The 14,147-nt window shown below is 41.8% G+C and overlaps 1 protein-coding gene across 3 annotated transcripts in view; it reads left to right on the top strand.

The window, feature by feature from the left end:
* Positions 1-14,147, top strand: part of LOC117360684 (serine/threonine-protein kinase PAK 3) — a 174,780-nt gene that overhangs the window by 52,783 nt on the left and 107,850 nt on the right. For all 3 annotated transcript variants that reach the window (XM_033944878.1, XM_033944876.1, XM_033944877.1), the window contains 2 exons: positions 2,497-2,529; positions 8,534-8,730. In XM_033944878.1, the coding sequence (XP_033800769.1) occupies positions 8,556-8,730 (175 nt within the window). In that variant the 5' untranslated portion in view covers positions 2,497-2,529; positions 8,534-8,555. The remainder of the gene's footprint in view (positions 1-2,496; positions 2,530-8,533; positions 8,731-14,147) is intronic.

Here is a 14,147-nt window from a genome sequence, read left to right as displayed (position 1 = left end):
CAATAAAGTTCATTGAAACTCTTTTATTCTGAGTCTCTCAATAAAAATAAATTCAAAATTGACAGTTCTGGCTTCTCAAAGCCGCCACAGCTTATCTCTAAAGCAACTCTCTGAATTTATTCAAAACAGTTTCTTGGGCTGATATAAGATAACTCAGCCTGCACTAGTGCTAAGGCACTAGGCCCCAGCATATGACTTGCTGGCCAGGGAGTGTGCTCTGTGTGATGTAATGTAATGTAATGTAATTTATTTCTTATATACCGCTACATCCGTTAGGTTCTAAGCGGTTTACAGAAAATATACATTAAGATTAGAAATAAGAAAGGTACTTGAAAAATTCCCTTACTGTCCCGAAGGCTCACAATCTAACTAAAGTACCTGGAGGGTAATAGAGAAGTGAAAAGTAGAGTTAGAGGAAAAATAAAAATAAAATAAACATTTTAACAAGACAGCATTGATCTAAATACTTTGGAAGGTAGAAGAGAGGAGAGAAAGGAATAGAAGCAGAAGGGGGAGCCGTTGAACAGTAGAATGTGGTCTCAATATGCAAAATTTATGCCCTCAAAAACCCACCATAGAACAACACAGAGCAATTCCCACTTACTGGGGCTACTAACTGCCCTTCCCCCACCCAGAGGGAAAGAGGGAAAAAAACAAAAAAAGAAACCCAACACAGTTCTTTTAAAGTTCTTTCATGTGCCACCAAGCACAGCACCTTTCGCAGGGTTACACAGCCCTATGCATCCAGTAAGCTTATTCAGAAAATATCCAGTTCAAATTAGGCAGTTTAGTTCACTTGCCTTTAGTGCAGCAGGGCCCCATGGCTTGAAAATCCTGGTGCACTGGATTCTGCTCTGAACCAGGGGTAGGGAACTCCGGTCCTCGAGAGCCGTATGCCAGTCAGGTTTTCAGGATTCCCCCAATGAATATGCATAAGATCTATTTGCATGCACTGCTTTCAGTGCATATTCATTGGGGAAATCCTGAACACCCGATTGGAATACGGCTCTCGAGGATCGGAGTTCCCCACCCCTGCTCTACCAGGTCCATGCATTCTGGCTGTTCACTGCCATCCAGAACCCTCAGTCCTGAGCATTCCTGCCTTCCTTTCCATCTGCCCTTCTAGCTGTTCTGCTCTCTGGAGTAAAAGCCTGCAGCCACGCCCCAAACCCTCAGGTTCAAAGGCTTTCCTGCTAGTTCTAGTTTCAGCCTGCATGTCTGTGTGCGCATTGTGGAACAGGCAAATCTGCTCTCCTGCTCCCTCTAGAGGCCAAAGAAGAAATGTCCTCAAAATTGTCAGTTTGAGGTTTAAAGTGCATCTGATTCTGGTTTATGCACTTCTCTGGGGACAGACCTAGCAGGCATAGGCTGAATACCACAAAGTATTTTCTTATTCTACTTTATTCACCTTTTCAACATTATTATGGCTTGCAGTTTCCTGCATCTGATCAAGGGTACATTCTGCAGTCATAAATGGGAAGTTCTGAAATTCTGTAGCACTTTTGCATGATTATGTATAGATTTGTATATTAAAATATGCAAATCATTTTAATTTATAATTTTTAGCAAAGCAATGACTACAACTTCCTAAATTGTAGACTCTACTTATAATGCAAAACTGAGCTTTCATTAAGCACCCAGTTCTTGCATATACAGTTTCATTTATTTCTTCTTTTTTTGTCGGAGATGGAAAGGGTTCTAGGAAGAGGGTAAAGAGAGAAAGGCGAGAGAGGGAGTCTAAGAGAAGAGCAAGGGAGATCCTTGATGTAATTTTAGGATGATTTTTTTTTGTTTTGATTCTTTGCTAATGGCTGATGAGTGGATTTATGATGAGGTTTTAAAAGAACATCTGCAACTTACCCTCTCTTCTACGAAACCGCGCTAGCGGGTTTTAGCGCAGAGAGCCGCACTGAATGGCACGCGCTGCTCCTGACGCTCATTGAATTCCTGTGAGAGTTGGGAGCAGTGAGGGCCATTCAGCGTGGCTCCCCGTGTTAGAAACTGCTATCGCAGTTTCATAGAAGAGGAGGGTCAGTTAACACTATGGAAAGTTTGTTCCTTTGAAATAGTAATAATAGCAGATGTCAATGATTGGATAATGTGATAATCATTATTAAATAGTTGTTATTTATTAAGGAAAGATTGTTTAAGTATTATTTTATATTAATAATTCTTGCCAGTTTAGGATTATGAGAGTAAAATAATTCTTGGGCAATCTTTCTTTAATAATCATCATTAAACAATCATTATCACATCCCATCATCAGCATTTTCTAAATCACTATTTCAAGGAAAACAAACTTTTAAATCCTTAATATAAATCCACTCACCAGCCATTAGCAAAGAATCAAAACAAAAGTATCTTAAAACAATCCATAAATTCCTCTTGTTTGATTTTCAGTTCTCTTTGTGACAGATAAGAAAGCCTGTTCATCCTCCAGACAGAATATAATATATGGCCATTTCTTGCCTGACATTGCCTTTTGTCTCTTTTCAGACTATGTTGATGACAGCAGCTGCTTCCTGACTGGTGAGTATAAATTCAGTATGTGAAAAGCTTTGGATTATTGTAGAAAATCTTGCTTAATTAATGCTCCTGTGAGTTTTGCAATTACAGTGCACCAGTTTGCGAGTGTTTTACAAGACGAGCAAAACATTCGCAAAATCGGCGCCTCATAAACCAAGCATGCCTCGATTTATGAGCGCCCCCTCCCACCTCACGATCCGGCACCCTGCCCCTCGTGATCCGGCACCCCTTACTCGCGTCGCACCCCCCCCCCCCCCGCCCTGATTCGGCATGTCCCAGGCACCCACCCACCCACCCAATCATATTCCTTACCCCCATGAGGCACCGGCACCAATGCACAGGACATGCTGGTGCCGGTGCCCGAAGATCTGCCTTCTTCTTCGCACTGGGCCTTGAGCATCTGCGCATGCTCAAGGCCTTCGGGTTCCTGTTCTTTCCGAGATTCTCGAGAACCCGAAGGCCTTGAGCATGTGCTCAAGGCCCAGCACGAAGAAGAAGGCAGATCTTCGGGCACCGGCACTGGCATGTCCTGTGCGTTGGTGCCGGTGCCAAATGGGGGTAAGGAATGTGATCGAGTGGGTGGGTGGGTGCCTGGGGCATGCCGGATCATGGCGGGGGGGGGGGGCGCCACGAGTGGGGGGATGGTGGATTACACGGGGGGGGGGGGCGAAACGAGTAGGGGGGAATGGCGGATCACGCGGGGGGGCCTTCATGAGCGGTTCTTGGGGGGTAGAGCAGCGCCACTGGCCTCGGGGGATGGGGGTGGGTGGGAACGAATCAAGCAAGTTTCCCTTAGTTCCTATGGGGAAACTCGCTTTGATATACGAGTATTTTGGTTTACGAGCATGCTTCTGGAACGAATTATGCTCATAAACCAAGGTTCCACTGTATAGTCACTCAGGGTGTAATTTAATGAGTAGGCATTTAGTTTTAGGTGGCAGGAATCTGTATTAATGCTATTCTAGTCCTTTATATGTGCATGTGGCTTCTTTCAGAGTACTGACTAGCAGAAAAGTACCGTATATACTCAAATATAAGCTGAGATTTTTGGGCCAAAAAATGGGGGTCTCCCTTCTGTCTCCTGTGCCTGCTGAAATTGGACATCCACATCTCCCTCCTACCTCCCTCACTCACCATTCAGATCCCACTTAGCCAGCTGGTGCACGGAGCAGGAGCAATCTTCCTGCCCTCCTGCTCCATTCGAGGCTGCTGGCTGATTCCACCTCCCCGCGTTCCTTTCGGGTCCCATTTAGCCAGCCGGTGCAGTGTGCACGGAGCAGGAGCAATCTTCGGGCTCTCCTGCTCCTAACGAGGCCACTGGCTTATTGGCTGCTGCTAAGCTAACTTCTTTCACCACATTCTCTAGCAACAAATTCCAGAGTTTAATTACAGGTTGAGTGAAGAAATATTTTCCTGGTTTGTTTTAAATCTACTACATTTTTGGAAAAAGTAAACCAGTGATTCACATCTACCCGTTGAAGTCCACTCAGTATTTTATAGACCTCTTTCATATCTCCCCTGAGCCATTTCTTTTCCAAGCTGAAGAGCCTAGCTGCTTTAGCCTTTTCTCGTAGAGAAATTGTCCCATCCCTTTTATCATTTTCATTTCCCTTCTCTGTACCTTTCTAATTCCACCATTTAAAGAATAGAGCTTGGTGCCAGGATCCGCACTCAGTTTTATTCACAAGGATTTTACACCAGCTGAAACCTGGTGTAAATTCTTGCACCTAAGAGCAGATCTGTCTTATTCTGTATTGTATTGTATTATATTTATCTATTATTCACCTTATTCAAAGCAAAATACAAAATGAACATACATAATAAATACTCCAGACATACATGAAGTTATACGTAACATTCTAAAATAGGACAATCAAACGCAAAACATATAAATAGGGCCATAAACAGTATTGATCACAAATAATCTCTTTACCCCAACTCCCCCCTCCACCCTGTCAGCCCCATACTTCATTTCACAAAAGAGATAGCGTTTTATCAATTTTTTTAACTTCGTCAAATCCCCTTGTTGGCGAATATACTGCAGGAGCTTGTTCCATGCCTTAGGACCAGCACAGAAAAATACTCCTGTCCTCATTGTCTGTAGCACTGTGCATAAATTCTAGATATGTATCTGAGCCGCTCATGACCCTCCCATGGCCATGCAGCCTTTTGAATCCACACCTAAAATTTATGTACACATCTTTATAGAATACTGACTACTGCTACTACTACTATTAATTATTTCTATAACGCTACTAGACATATGCAGCACTGTACAGAGTCACAAAGAAGACAGTCCCTGCTCGAAAGAGCTTACAATCTAAACAAACAAGACAGAAAAACAGGATGTCATGGATACAGTCAAGGGGAACGGTTAATCTGCTGGCTGAGTTGATGGGCAGTGGGGAGTAAGGTTATGAATGGAAGGCTATATCAAAAAGGTGGGTTTTCAGGCTTTTAAACAAGGTAAGGCGGACAAACTTGGGTAATTTATTCCAGGCATGGGGGCAGCTAGATGAAAGGAATGAAGTCTGGAATTGGCAGATGAGAAGAAGGGTACAGCTAAGAGCAACGGAGTTCTTTGGGAGGTGTATAAGGAGAGAGGAGAGATCTTGAGGGGCAGCAGAATGAACACACTTGTAGGTCAGCAATAAGAGCTTGAACTGTATATGAAGGCAGATAGGGAGCCAGTGATTTAAAGAGAGGGGTGACATGAGTGTGGTGAGGTTGGTTGAAGAAGAGTTGTGCAGCAGAATTTTGCCCAGATTGCAAAAGAGAGAGGCTCCCCAAGCAGAAGTGCACAGATTCAGTCTCCCAAACGTGAAGGGAATACTCCTGCCACATGAGTTCTGCTGGAAGGATGTGCTGATGAAGCTGTCTTGCATCTTCTGCATCTGACATTATTTTTTTAGTTTCTTTGCAATGGTAGTGAATCCAGGCTTTTGGTTACCACCTTCTTATGGAAAGATGTAGCAAAACATTTCAGTATTATGCAGATTCTTACATATATAGAAAAAAAAATAAGCATGACACACAATGTAAGGCAGCATATGAAATTTATTGAAAATATTAACTATTCATAATGTTGAAACTTATAGCCAAAACTTATAGCTGGTGAAACTTATAGCCAAAATCCAAAAAATCCAGAATTGTAGGTGTTGGTTGGAGGGGCAGAGTTAGAGGCTTCCTGCTGCTAGATATCTGTGAGGACATAGCTCTATCTTTATACTCTGCATCTCTTTGATCAAAGAGAATCTCTTACCCCTCAGGTCCTGCAGGCCTTTCATTGACCTAAGTTAAAAAGGTAGTCGCCAGAGCAATCACCCACTTCTAGTGCTACTGAATATAGCAGGGTTTTTAAAAGACTTGGGCAAGTTCTTAAAGAAAAGTCCGTAAGCCATTATTAAGATGGACTTGGGAAACTCTACTGCTTATGTCTTGGATAAACATAATAAAATCTGTTTTAACTTTTTGGAATTCTGCCAGGTACTTGTAATCTGGATTGGTTGGAAGCAGGATAATGGGCTTGATGGACCTTCATCTGTCCCAGTATGGTGATGCTTATTTACTTATGTAAGTTATGTGCCAGGTCTAGCACTTAACTTAAAACAGTGGCCATCCCAGATGAAAATCAAGCTTTAAAGTTTTATATGTATATTCAGCAGCACTATGGGGGAAGTTCTATAACTGGGAACCTCCTATTAGGTGCTGTGTGGTAAGCGACTATCGTCTCAATACCAGCATACCATTAAAATACAAGTATGAGCTGTCATGGGTGTCGAACATTTATGTTCCAGCATGTTTTTATATCATCTGGGAAGGTAATTGAATTGTCTTGTCAGACATGGGTATAGAAGAGAACCAACACTGTGTAGCAGATGAACAAGAAAATAAGTGTTTATTAAATGTTGGAAATGATCCTTGATGCTAGTAACAATGGATGAATCTTTTGCAGTAAAAGTAAGATGCTTGAGCAACTGGGCACTTGATGGAAGGACGTTGCAGATGGTAGGAGTCTGATCAGCAGACAAGATTCTTGTTGCCACATTAGGCAGATGACATAAATGATGTCATTTAATAGTGCTTCATTTAAATCCAAATGCAGCTTCAGTTTTTTTAAATCATATTTAGGGAAATCCCTCAACTGCCAAATAGGGATTTCCCTGTTCAGGGCTGCTCTGCTTTTTTATTTGTTTTAAAGGGACAGGAACAGTAAAAAGCCTTTTCCGTAAAGCAGGGGGGGGAAAGGCTACCTAGGGCGATTTGGGGGGAATTTAAGCACCTGGGAGCTGCAGAGGTAGCTCATGGGGGATACACCCAAACTGGGAGAATGGGCAAGAGGAGTGGAGGGATGGCAACTTGCACCCCTCATGCCAGATCCCACAGGCAAATCCTCACTCAGTAACAGTAAGGAATGCAACTGGGGGCTGCAGAGTCAAGTTCCAAGTAGAGAATGACACTGAGACAATTTTTCCCCGTCCCTGTAGTAACTTAATTTTCCCGTCCCGTCTTCACAAGTTTTGTCGCTGTTGCTTTCCCTTTCCCATTCCTGTAAGCTTTATCTTAACCGCAGAAGCCTCAAACACTTATGATTTTAAAATGTTTGAAGCTTGTGCAGATGAGGACAGAGCTTGCAGGAATGGGGCAGGGGCAGGAAAAGAACTCGTGGGGATGGGACGGGAAATTGAGTTCCCGCAAGGACATGGAAAATTTTGTCCCCATGTCATTCTCTAGTTCCAAGCTCAACCAGGTATGATCCTTTGACCTGGTAGCAGCCATTAGGCCCAACCTAGCTGTGTGGCCACAGCTAACAGAGTGGGGAGCTAGGCAAGGGACAGAGCACCTACCACAACCTACCACCTGCTGGAAGGTAGAGAAAAATGTTGGATTGTTCCAGAGAGCACCACACAATATAGCTGCTGATGTCACTGACTGAATTCAGTTTTCTCTACCTCCATCTGCTGATAGGAAGGGATTACACCCACTGGTTCAGAACAGTGGCGTTGACTAAAGAAAACACGATCAGGAAAGACATAATTTATCCTTCTGTGTGGAACTGCTGTTTATAAAATACTAGTGTGAGTCTGCAGTTTTGCATCTAACTTTAGGTGTGAGCACTTATGCCATATCAAAGGTTGTTATAAGTGCTTGTTATAAGTTGCTAGTTATAGGTTGTTATAAGTTGCTAGTTGTTGCCAATAATTGGCTGTTAATTCCAATTAACAGCCAATTATTCAAATAAATTTCATGCACAACTGATATTCTATAAATTGTGCCTGTAAAGTTGGGTGTTAAGCATAAATCTGAATAATTAGGGAGATATTGTCTAACGATGTACTAATACTAAAGGATAAAACTGAACTATGTGGGAAAAGCCAAGACAAGAAGGGCTTTCGGCTTTTGGTCTCATTACTGCATAGGTAAGATCTTTCCCACAAGTCCTGACTGGTATAGGAATTAATAGACAGAAATTAATCATCAATATAACCTGAAATCTTGGTGGGCTGCAGCTTCCAATTCTGGTTAGGCATAGTGATGAATGCTATTACCTTTTGGTTTGTTCTTACCTCTGTTTGATAATGTGACAGATTTAGAGGAGTGATATTGTTCTCATGTCCATGGCCTTTTCCAACATTGCCTATATATTTTGACTTCAAAAAAGATGAACCATTATTTTTCACGAGTTCCTGTGCAGCCATGGGGAAATCAAAGCTCTCACATTATAAAGTAAATCTAAAGCCTTGTTGCAGCGGTGGCTCCTCTTTAACCTGATTTTTGTCACATCAGCTTGTAATAATTGTGATACTTTTTGTGTCCAAAGGCTTTCTTTGATGGTCTTTCATCTCTGTTCCTGTCATTCTTCAGTTTACATGCAAAGGTCCCAATCGTTCTTTAACCAGACTAACACTCTCTATTTTATCAGGTGACTGAACAGCATAAGCTGGGCCTACATTAAGAGAAACTAAATGTTACTTAAGGACATCCTTATGTTGTCTCTCCTTTGCAGGAGGTTGTGAGAGCTGCTGAAGATGTCCGATAGCGTGGATATTGAAGAGAAACCTCCAGCCCCTCCACTGAGAATGAACAGCAACAACCGAGATTCTTCAGCACTGAACCACAGCTCAAAACCACTCCCCATGGCTCCAGAAGAGAAGAACAAGAAGGCCAGACTACGCTCCATCTTCCCAGGAGGGGGCGACAAAAGTAAAGTATTAGCATCTGTCACTTGAGCACTTCCTCTCCTGTTGCTCCATTGTATTGATTACAGGGTTATTGGATTTTTTGTTTTCTTTGGTTCTTGAAGGTAGGTCTGCTTTCTGAACAGCTGTCTTGTACTTGTAGCCTATGGTTACTGGGTTGTAAACTAGCTGTATGTTCACAGCTCCACAAATCATGCACTGAAATTCCACACTGTTGCTTTATGGCAGATGCACTTTTGTGCTTATATTATATTGAAGATTGCCTAGTGCAGCGGTTCCCAAACTGTGAGCTGCAGCTCCCTGTGATTACTCAGCTGGGCCTTCATTGTGCTAATTTTATTTCCCATTAGAGATTTGTTGCTATACATCCCCACTATGTGGTGGATGGTTTCTGTGAGAAGGGATGCTAAATGTAAAATCTGCCCTGAAAGCTTCTCTAAGCGTGATTCTGATACCTGCCTAACTGCAGCTGTATGTTGATCAAGTTGCAAGGTTTTTTTTAGCACTTTTACCCAACATCATGCTACTGCATTTTGCCACAAATTTGTCTATAAGGATTTGTACTAAAGTATTATCGGCAGTTAGCAGCAAGAATAAGCCTTAAGGGTGAAGGACTCCAGGAACAACTCAAGTTTCAAGTTTCTTTATTTTTGATATACCGTCTATCAAAACAAATGTCTAGACGGTGTACAATATAAAAAGATTGTAAGGGACAATTAAAATAGGTAAATAAAAACAATATTTTATCAAATATTAAAAATACTAGATGAATTCGAGTCCTTGCACATCCAGGGAGGGTGGAGGGGTGGGGGGAGGGAAACGTATTTTGAGGAGTTAAATTATTTCATTATAATATTGAAATCATATCATATGTATTATTGTTTTAATAATTAAGATAAGAAGGGGAGAAAATGATTGTTTAATGTAATAATTGTATAGTTAATAGTGTGTTTTTATGTAGTTTGTATGATTTACCATTTGTATTGCACTATCAAAGTTTAAAAATCAATAAAGATTTACAAAAAAAAATAAAAATAGTAGACGAATTTGGATTAACGAACATGAGACGAAAGGAAAGTAGGGGAGGGAAAGGTTGTTTAAAATACGTCGAAGTAAAATTAATATAAAAAAGGACGGTAAATGGGGAGTAGCAAAAACATTATTAGGGGAATCATTTCAAAAGAAGTATTAGATGTTTCAAAGCTTCACATGAATCAAGGAATTAAGAGGCTGAAGCTAATACTAAAGATTAAAAGCATCTTTAAAGAGGAAAGTTTTAAGTTTGGTTTTAAATTTTTCAAGCGAGTTCTTTATTCGAACGTCTAATGGGAGGGAATTCCACAGAGAGGGGGTGGTAACTGAAAAGATAGATTTGCGAGTAGTATCCTAAAATAGTTCCCGTATTGATGGTATGGAGAGTAAATTTTGATTATTTGATCGGAAGGTCCTAGATGATGAATAAGGGACCAAAAGTTTATCTATAAATGCCGGTTGGTTAGATTTTTTTGTTTTAAAAGTGAGGAGGAGTATTTTATAGGAGAGACAATGAGTAATAGGTAGCCAATGTGCTTTGCGGAGGAGAGGGATGACATGGTCAAATTGTTTTGCATGATAGATTAATTTCACAGCAGTGTTTTGCAATAGTTGTAGACGACAGATTTCTTTCTGGGTTATACCTTGATAAAGTGCATTACAGTAATCTATAGTTGAAATTACTAGGGAGTGAATCAGGATATTAATCGAGAAGGGATCAAGAAGCATGTCCACACCGCTAAGTATGTCACATTGCCTCAAATCACTTTACTTGCTTCCTATCCACCTTTGCATACAGTTCAAATTCCTATTACTAACCTACAAGTGTGTTCATGCTGTACCTCAGTATCTCTCCTCTCTTCTCTCCTTATACACTTCCCAGAGAAGTCTGTTCCTCAGATAAGTTGCTTTTATCTGTTCTCTTTTCCTCCACTGCCAATTCCAGACTTCGTTCCTTTCATCTAGCTGCCCCATATGCCTAGAATAAACTACCTGAGTTTGTCCGTCATGCCCCTTCTCTTGTTTAAAAGTAGACTGAAAACCCACCTTTTTGATATAGCCTTCAATTCCTAACCCTACTCCCCACTGCCCACTGTTCACCATCCTAGCCAGTAGATTAACCATCCCCCTAACTGTATCCCACACCCTGGCATCCTGTTTGTCTGTCTTAACTATTTAGATCATAAGCTTTTTCAAGCATTAACTGTCTCCTTTGTGACTGTACAGCGCTGCATATGTCTGGTAGCGCTCTAGAAATAATAATTACTCTCAATAATTATTGGACAGAAAACAGAGGGCAGGGTTAAACTGCCATTTTTCTCAATGGAGGAGGGTGAATAGTGAAGTGCTACCTGGACCTGTGCTATTTAACATGTTTATAAATGATCTGAAAATTGGAATGAAAAGTGAGATGGTTAAATTTGCAGGTGAAACAAAACTATTCAAAGTTGTCAAAACACATGAAGACTTTAGTAAACTGAAAGATGTGGCATCCATATGGCAGATGAACTGTAATGTGGAGAAATGCAAAGTGATGCACATTGGGAACAAAGAGTCCAAATCATAGTTACTAGATGCTATGGTCCACCTTAGGAGTCAGCTCCCAAGAAAAAGATCTAGGTGCCATCATAGACAATACGCTGAAATCTTCTGTCCATGGTGCTAGGAATTATTAGGAAAGAGATGGTAAATAAGGCTGAGAATATTATAATGCCTCTATATCGCTCCATGGTGCAATCTCATCTAGAATATTGTGTTCAGTTCTGGTCACCATATCTCAAGAAAGATATAGCGCAATTAGAAAAGTTTCAAAAAAGAGTGACCAATATGAGAGAAACATAGAAACATGATGGCAGTAAAAGGCCAAATGGCCCATCCAGTCATCTGCAGTAACCATTAGCTCTTTCTCTCTCCGAGTGATCCCACGTGCCTATGCCAAGCCCTCTTGAATTAAGGCACAGTCTCTGTCTCCACCAGCTCTTCCATGAGACTGTTCCACGCATGTACCACCCTTTCTGTAAAAAAAGTATTTCCTTAGATTACTCCTGAGCCTATCAGCTTCCTTTCAATTGAAAGAGACTCATGCGCATTTACATCATGTAGGTATTTAAACGTCTCTATCATATCTCCCTCTCCCGCCTTTCCTCCAAAATATGCATATTGAGATCTTTAAGTCTGTCCCCATATGCCTTATAACGAAGACTACACACCATTTTAGTAGCCTTTCCTCTGAACCGACTCCATCCTTTTAATATCTTTTTGATGGTGCAGCCTCCAGAATTGTACACAACATTCTAAAATTGAGATCTCAGCAAAGTCTTATACAGGGGCATCAATACCTCCTTTTTCCTACTGCTCATACCTCTTCCTATGCACCCTAGCATCATTCTAGCTTTCGCTGTCACCTTTTCAACCTGTTTGGCCACCTTAAGATCATCACATACGAGGACATATGCTAGATGTAATTTACTTGGATTTCAGCAAAGCCTTTGATACAGTTCCTCATAGGAGGCTGTTGAACAAACTTGAAGGGCTGAAGTTAGGACCCAAAGTGGTGAACTGGGTCAGAAACTGGCTGTCGGACAGACGCCAGAGGGTGGTGGTTAATGGAAGTCGCTCGAAGGAAGGAAAGGTGACTAGTGGAGTCCCTCAGGGTTCGGTGCTGGGGCCAATCCTGTTCAATATGTATGTAAGTGACATTGCTGAAGGGTTAGAAGGAAAAGTGTGCCTTTTTGCAGATGATACCAAGATTTGTAACAGAGTAGACACCGAAGAGGGAGTGGAAAATATGAAAAAGGATCTGCAAAAGTTAGAGGAATGGTCTAATGCCTGGCAACTAAAATTCAATGCAAAGAAATGCAGAGTAATGCATTTGGGGATTAATAATAGGAAGGAACCGTATATGCTGGGAGGAGAGAAGCTGATATGCACGGACGGGGAGAGGGACCTTGGGGTGATAGTGTCCGAAGATCTAAAGGCGAAAAACAGTGTGACAAGGCAGTGGCTGCTGCCAGAAGGATTCTGGGCTGTATAAAGAGAGGCATAGTCAGTAGAAGGAAGAAGGTGTTGATGCCCCTGTACAGGTCATTGGTGAGGCCCCACTTGGAGTATTGTGTTCAGTTTTGGAGACCGTATCTGGCGAAAGACGTAAGAAGACTTGAGGCGGTCCAGAGGAGGGCGACAAAAATGATAGGAGGCTTGCGCCAGAAGACGTATGAGGAGAGACTGGAAGCCCTGAATATGTATACCCTAGAGGAAAGGAGAGACAGGGGAGATATGATTCAGACGTTCAAATACTTAAAGGGTATTAATGTAGAACAAAATCTTTTCCAGAGAAAGGAAAATGGTAAAACCAGAGGGCATAATTTGAGGTTGAGGGGTGGTAGATTCAGGGGCAATGTTAGGAAATACTACTTTACGGAGAGGGTGGTGGATGCCTGGAATGCGCTCCCGAGAGAGGTGGTGGAGAGTAAAACTGTGACTGAGTTCAAAGAAGCGTGGGATGAACACAGAAGATTTAGAATCAGAAAATAATATTAAAGATTGAACTAGGCCAGTTACTGGGCAGACTTGTACGGTCTGTGTCTGTGTATGGCCGTTTGGAGGAGGATGGGCAGGGGAGGGCTTCAATGGCTGGGAGGGTGTAGATGGGCTGGAGTAAGTCTTAACAGTTGGAACCCAAGCACAGTACCGGGTAAAGCTTTGGATTCTCGCCCAGAAATAGCTAAGAAGAAAAAAAAAAAAAATTAAATTGAATCAGGTTGGGCAGACTGGATGGACCACTCGGGTCTTTATCTGCCGTCATCTACTATGTTACTATGTCACACCCAAGTCCCGCTCTTTTGTCATGCTCATAAGTTCTTTGCCCCCTAAACTGTGCTGTTCCTTCAGGTTTTTACAGCCCAAATGCATGACCTTGCATTTCTTAGTATTAAATTTTAGCTGCCAAATTTCAGACCATTCTTCATGCTTCGCTAGGTCTTTCTTCATGTTATTCACACCATCCGGGGTGTCTACTCTATTGCAGATTTTAGTATCATCCGCAAAGAGGCAAATCTTACCTGAGAGACCTTCAGCAATATCACTTATTAAAATGTTAAAAAGAACAGGCCCAAGAAAAGAACCTTGACGCACACCACTGGTAACATCTCTTTCCTCAGAGTGATCTCCATTGACCATTACCCTCTGTCATCTTCCACTTAACCAGTTCCTTTGGGGCTCATCCCGAGGGCACTTAGTTTATTTATTAGACATCTTTGTGGAACACTGTCAAAGGCTTTTCTAAAATCTAAATACACCACTGTCAGTTTGAAAGTGGCCCCCACAATATTAGGTGGTAGGGGTTAAGTGAAATGCGTACTGACAAACGCTGGTCCCAGGTTCAGTTCC

The sequence above is a fragment of the Geotrypetes seraphini genome, chromosome 5 (assembly GCF_902459505.1).
Source record: "Geotrypetes seraphini chromosome 5, aGeoSer1.1, whole genome shotgun sequence".
NCBI classification, from domain to species: domain Eukaryota; kingdom Metazoa; phylum Chordata; class Amphibia; order Gymnophiona; family Dermophiidae; genus Geotrypetes; species Geotrypetes seraphini.
Note: the sequence above shows the minus strand (reverse complement) of the source record. Positions and strands in the feature narration are given on the sequence as shown.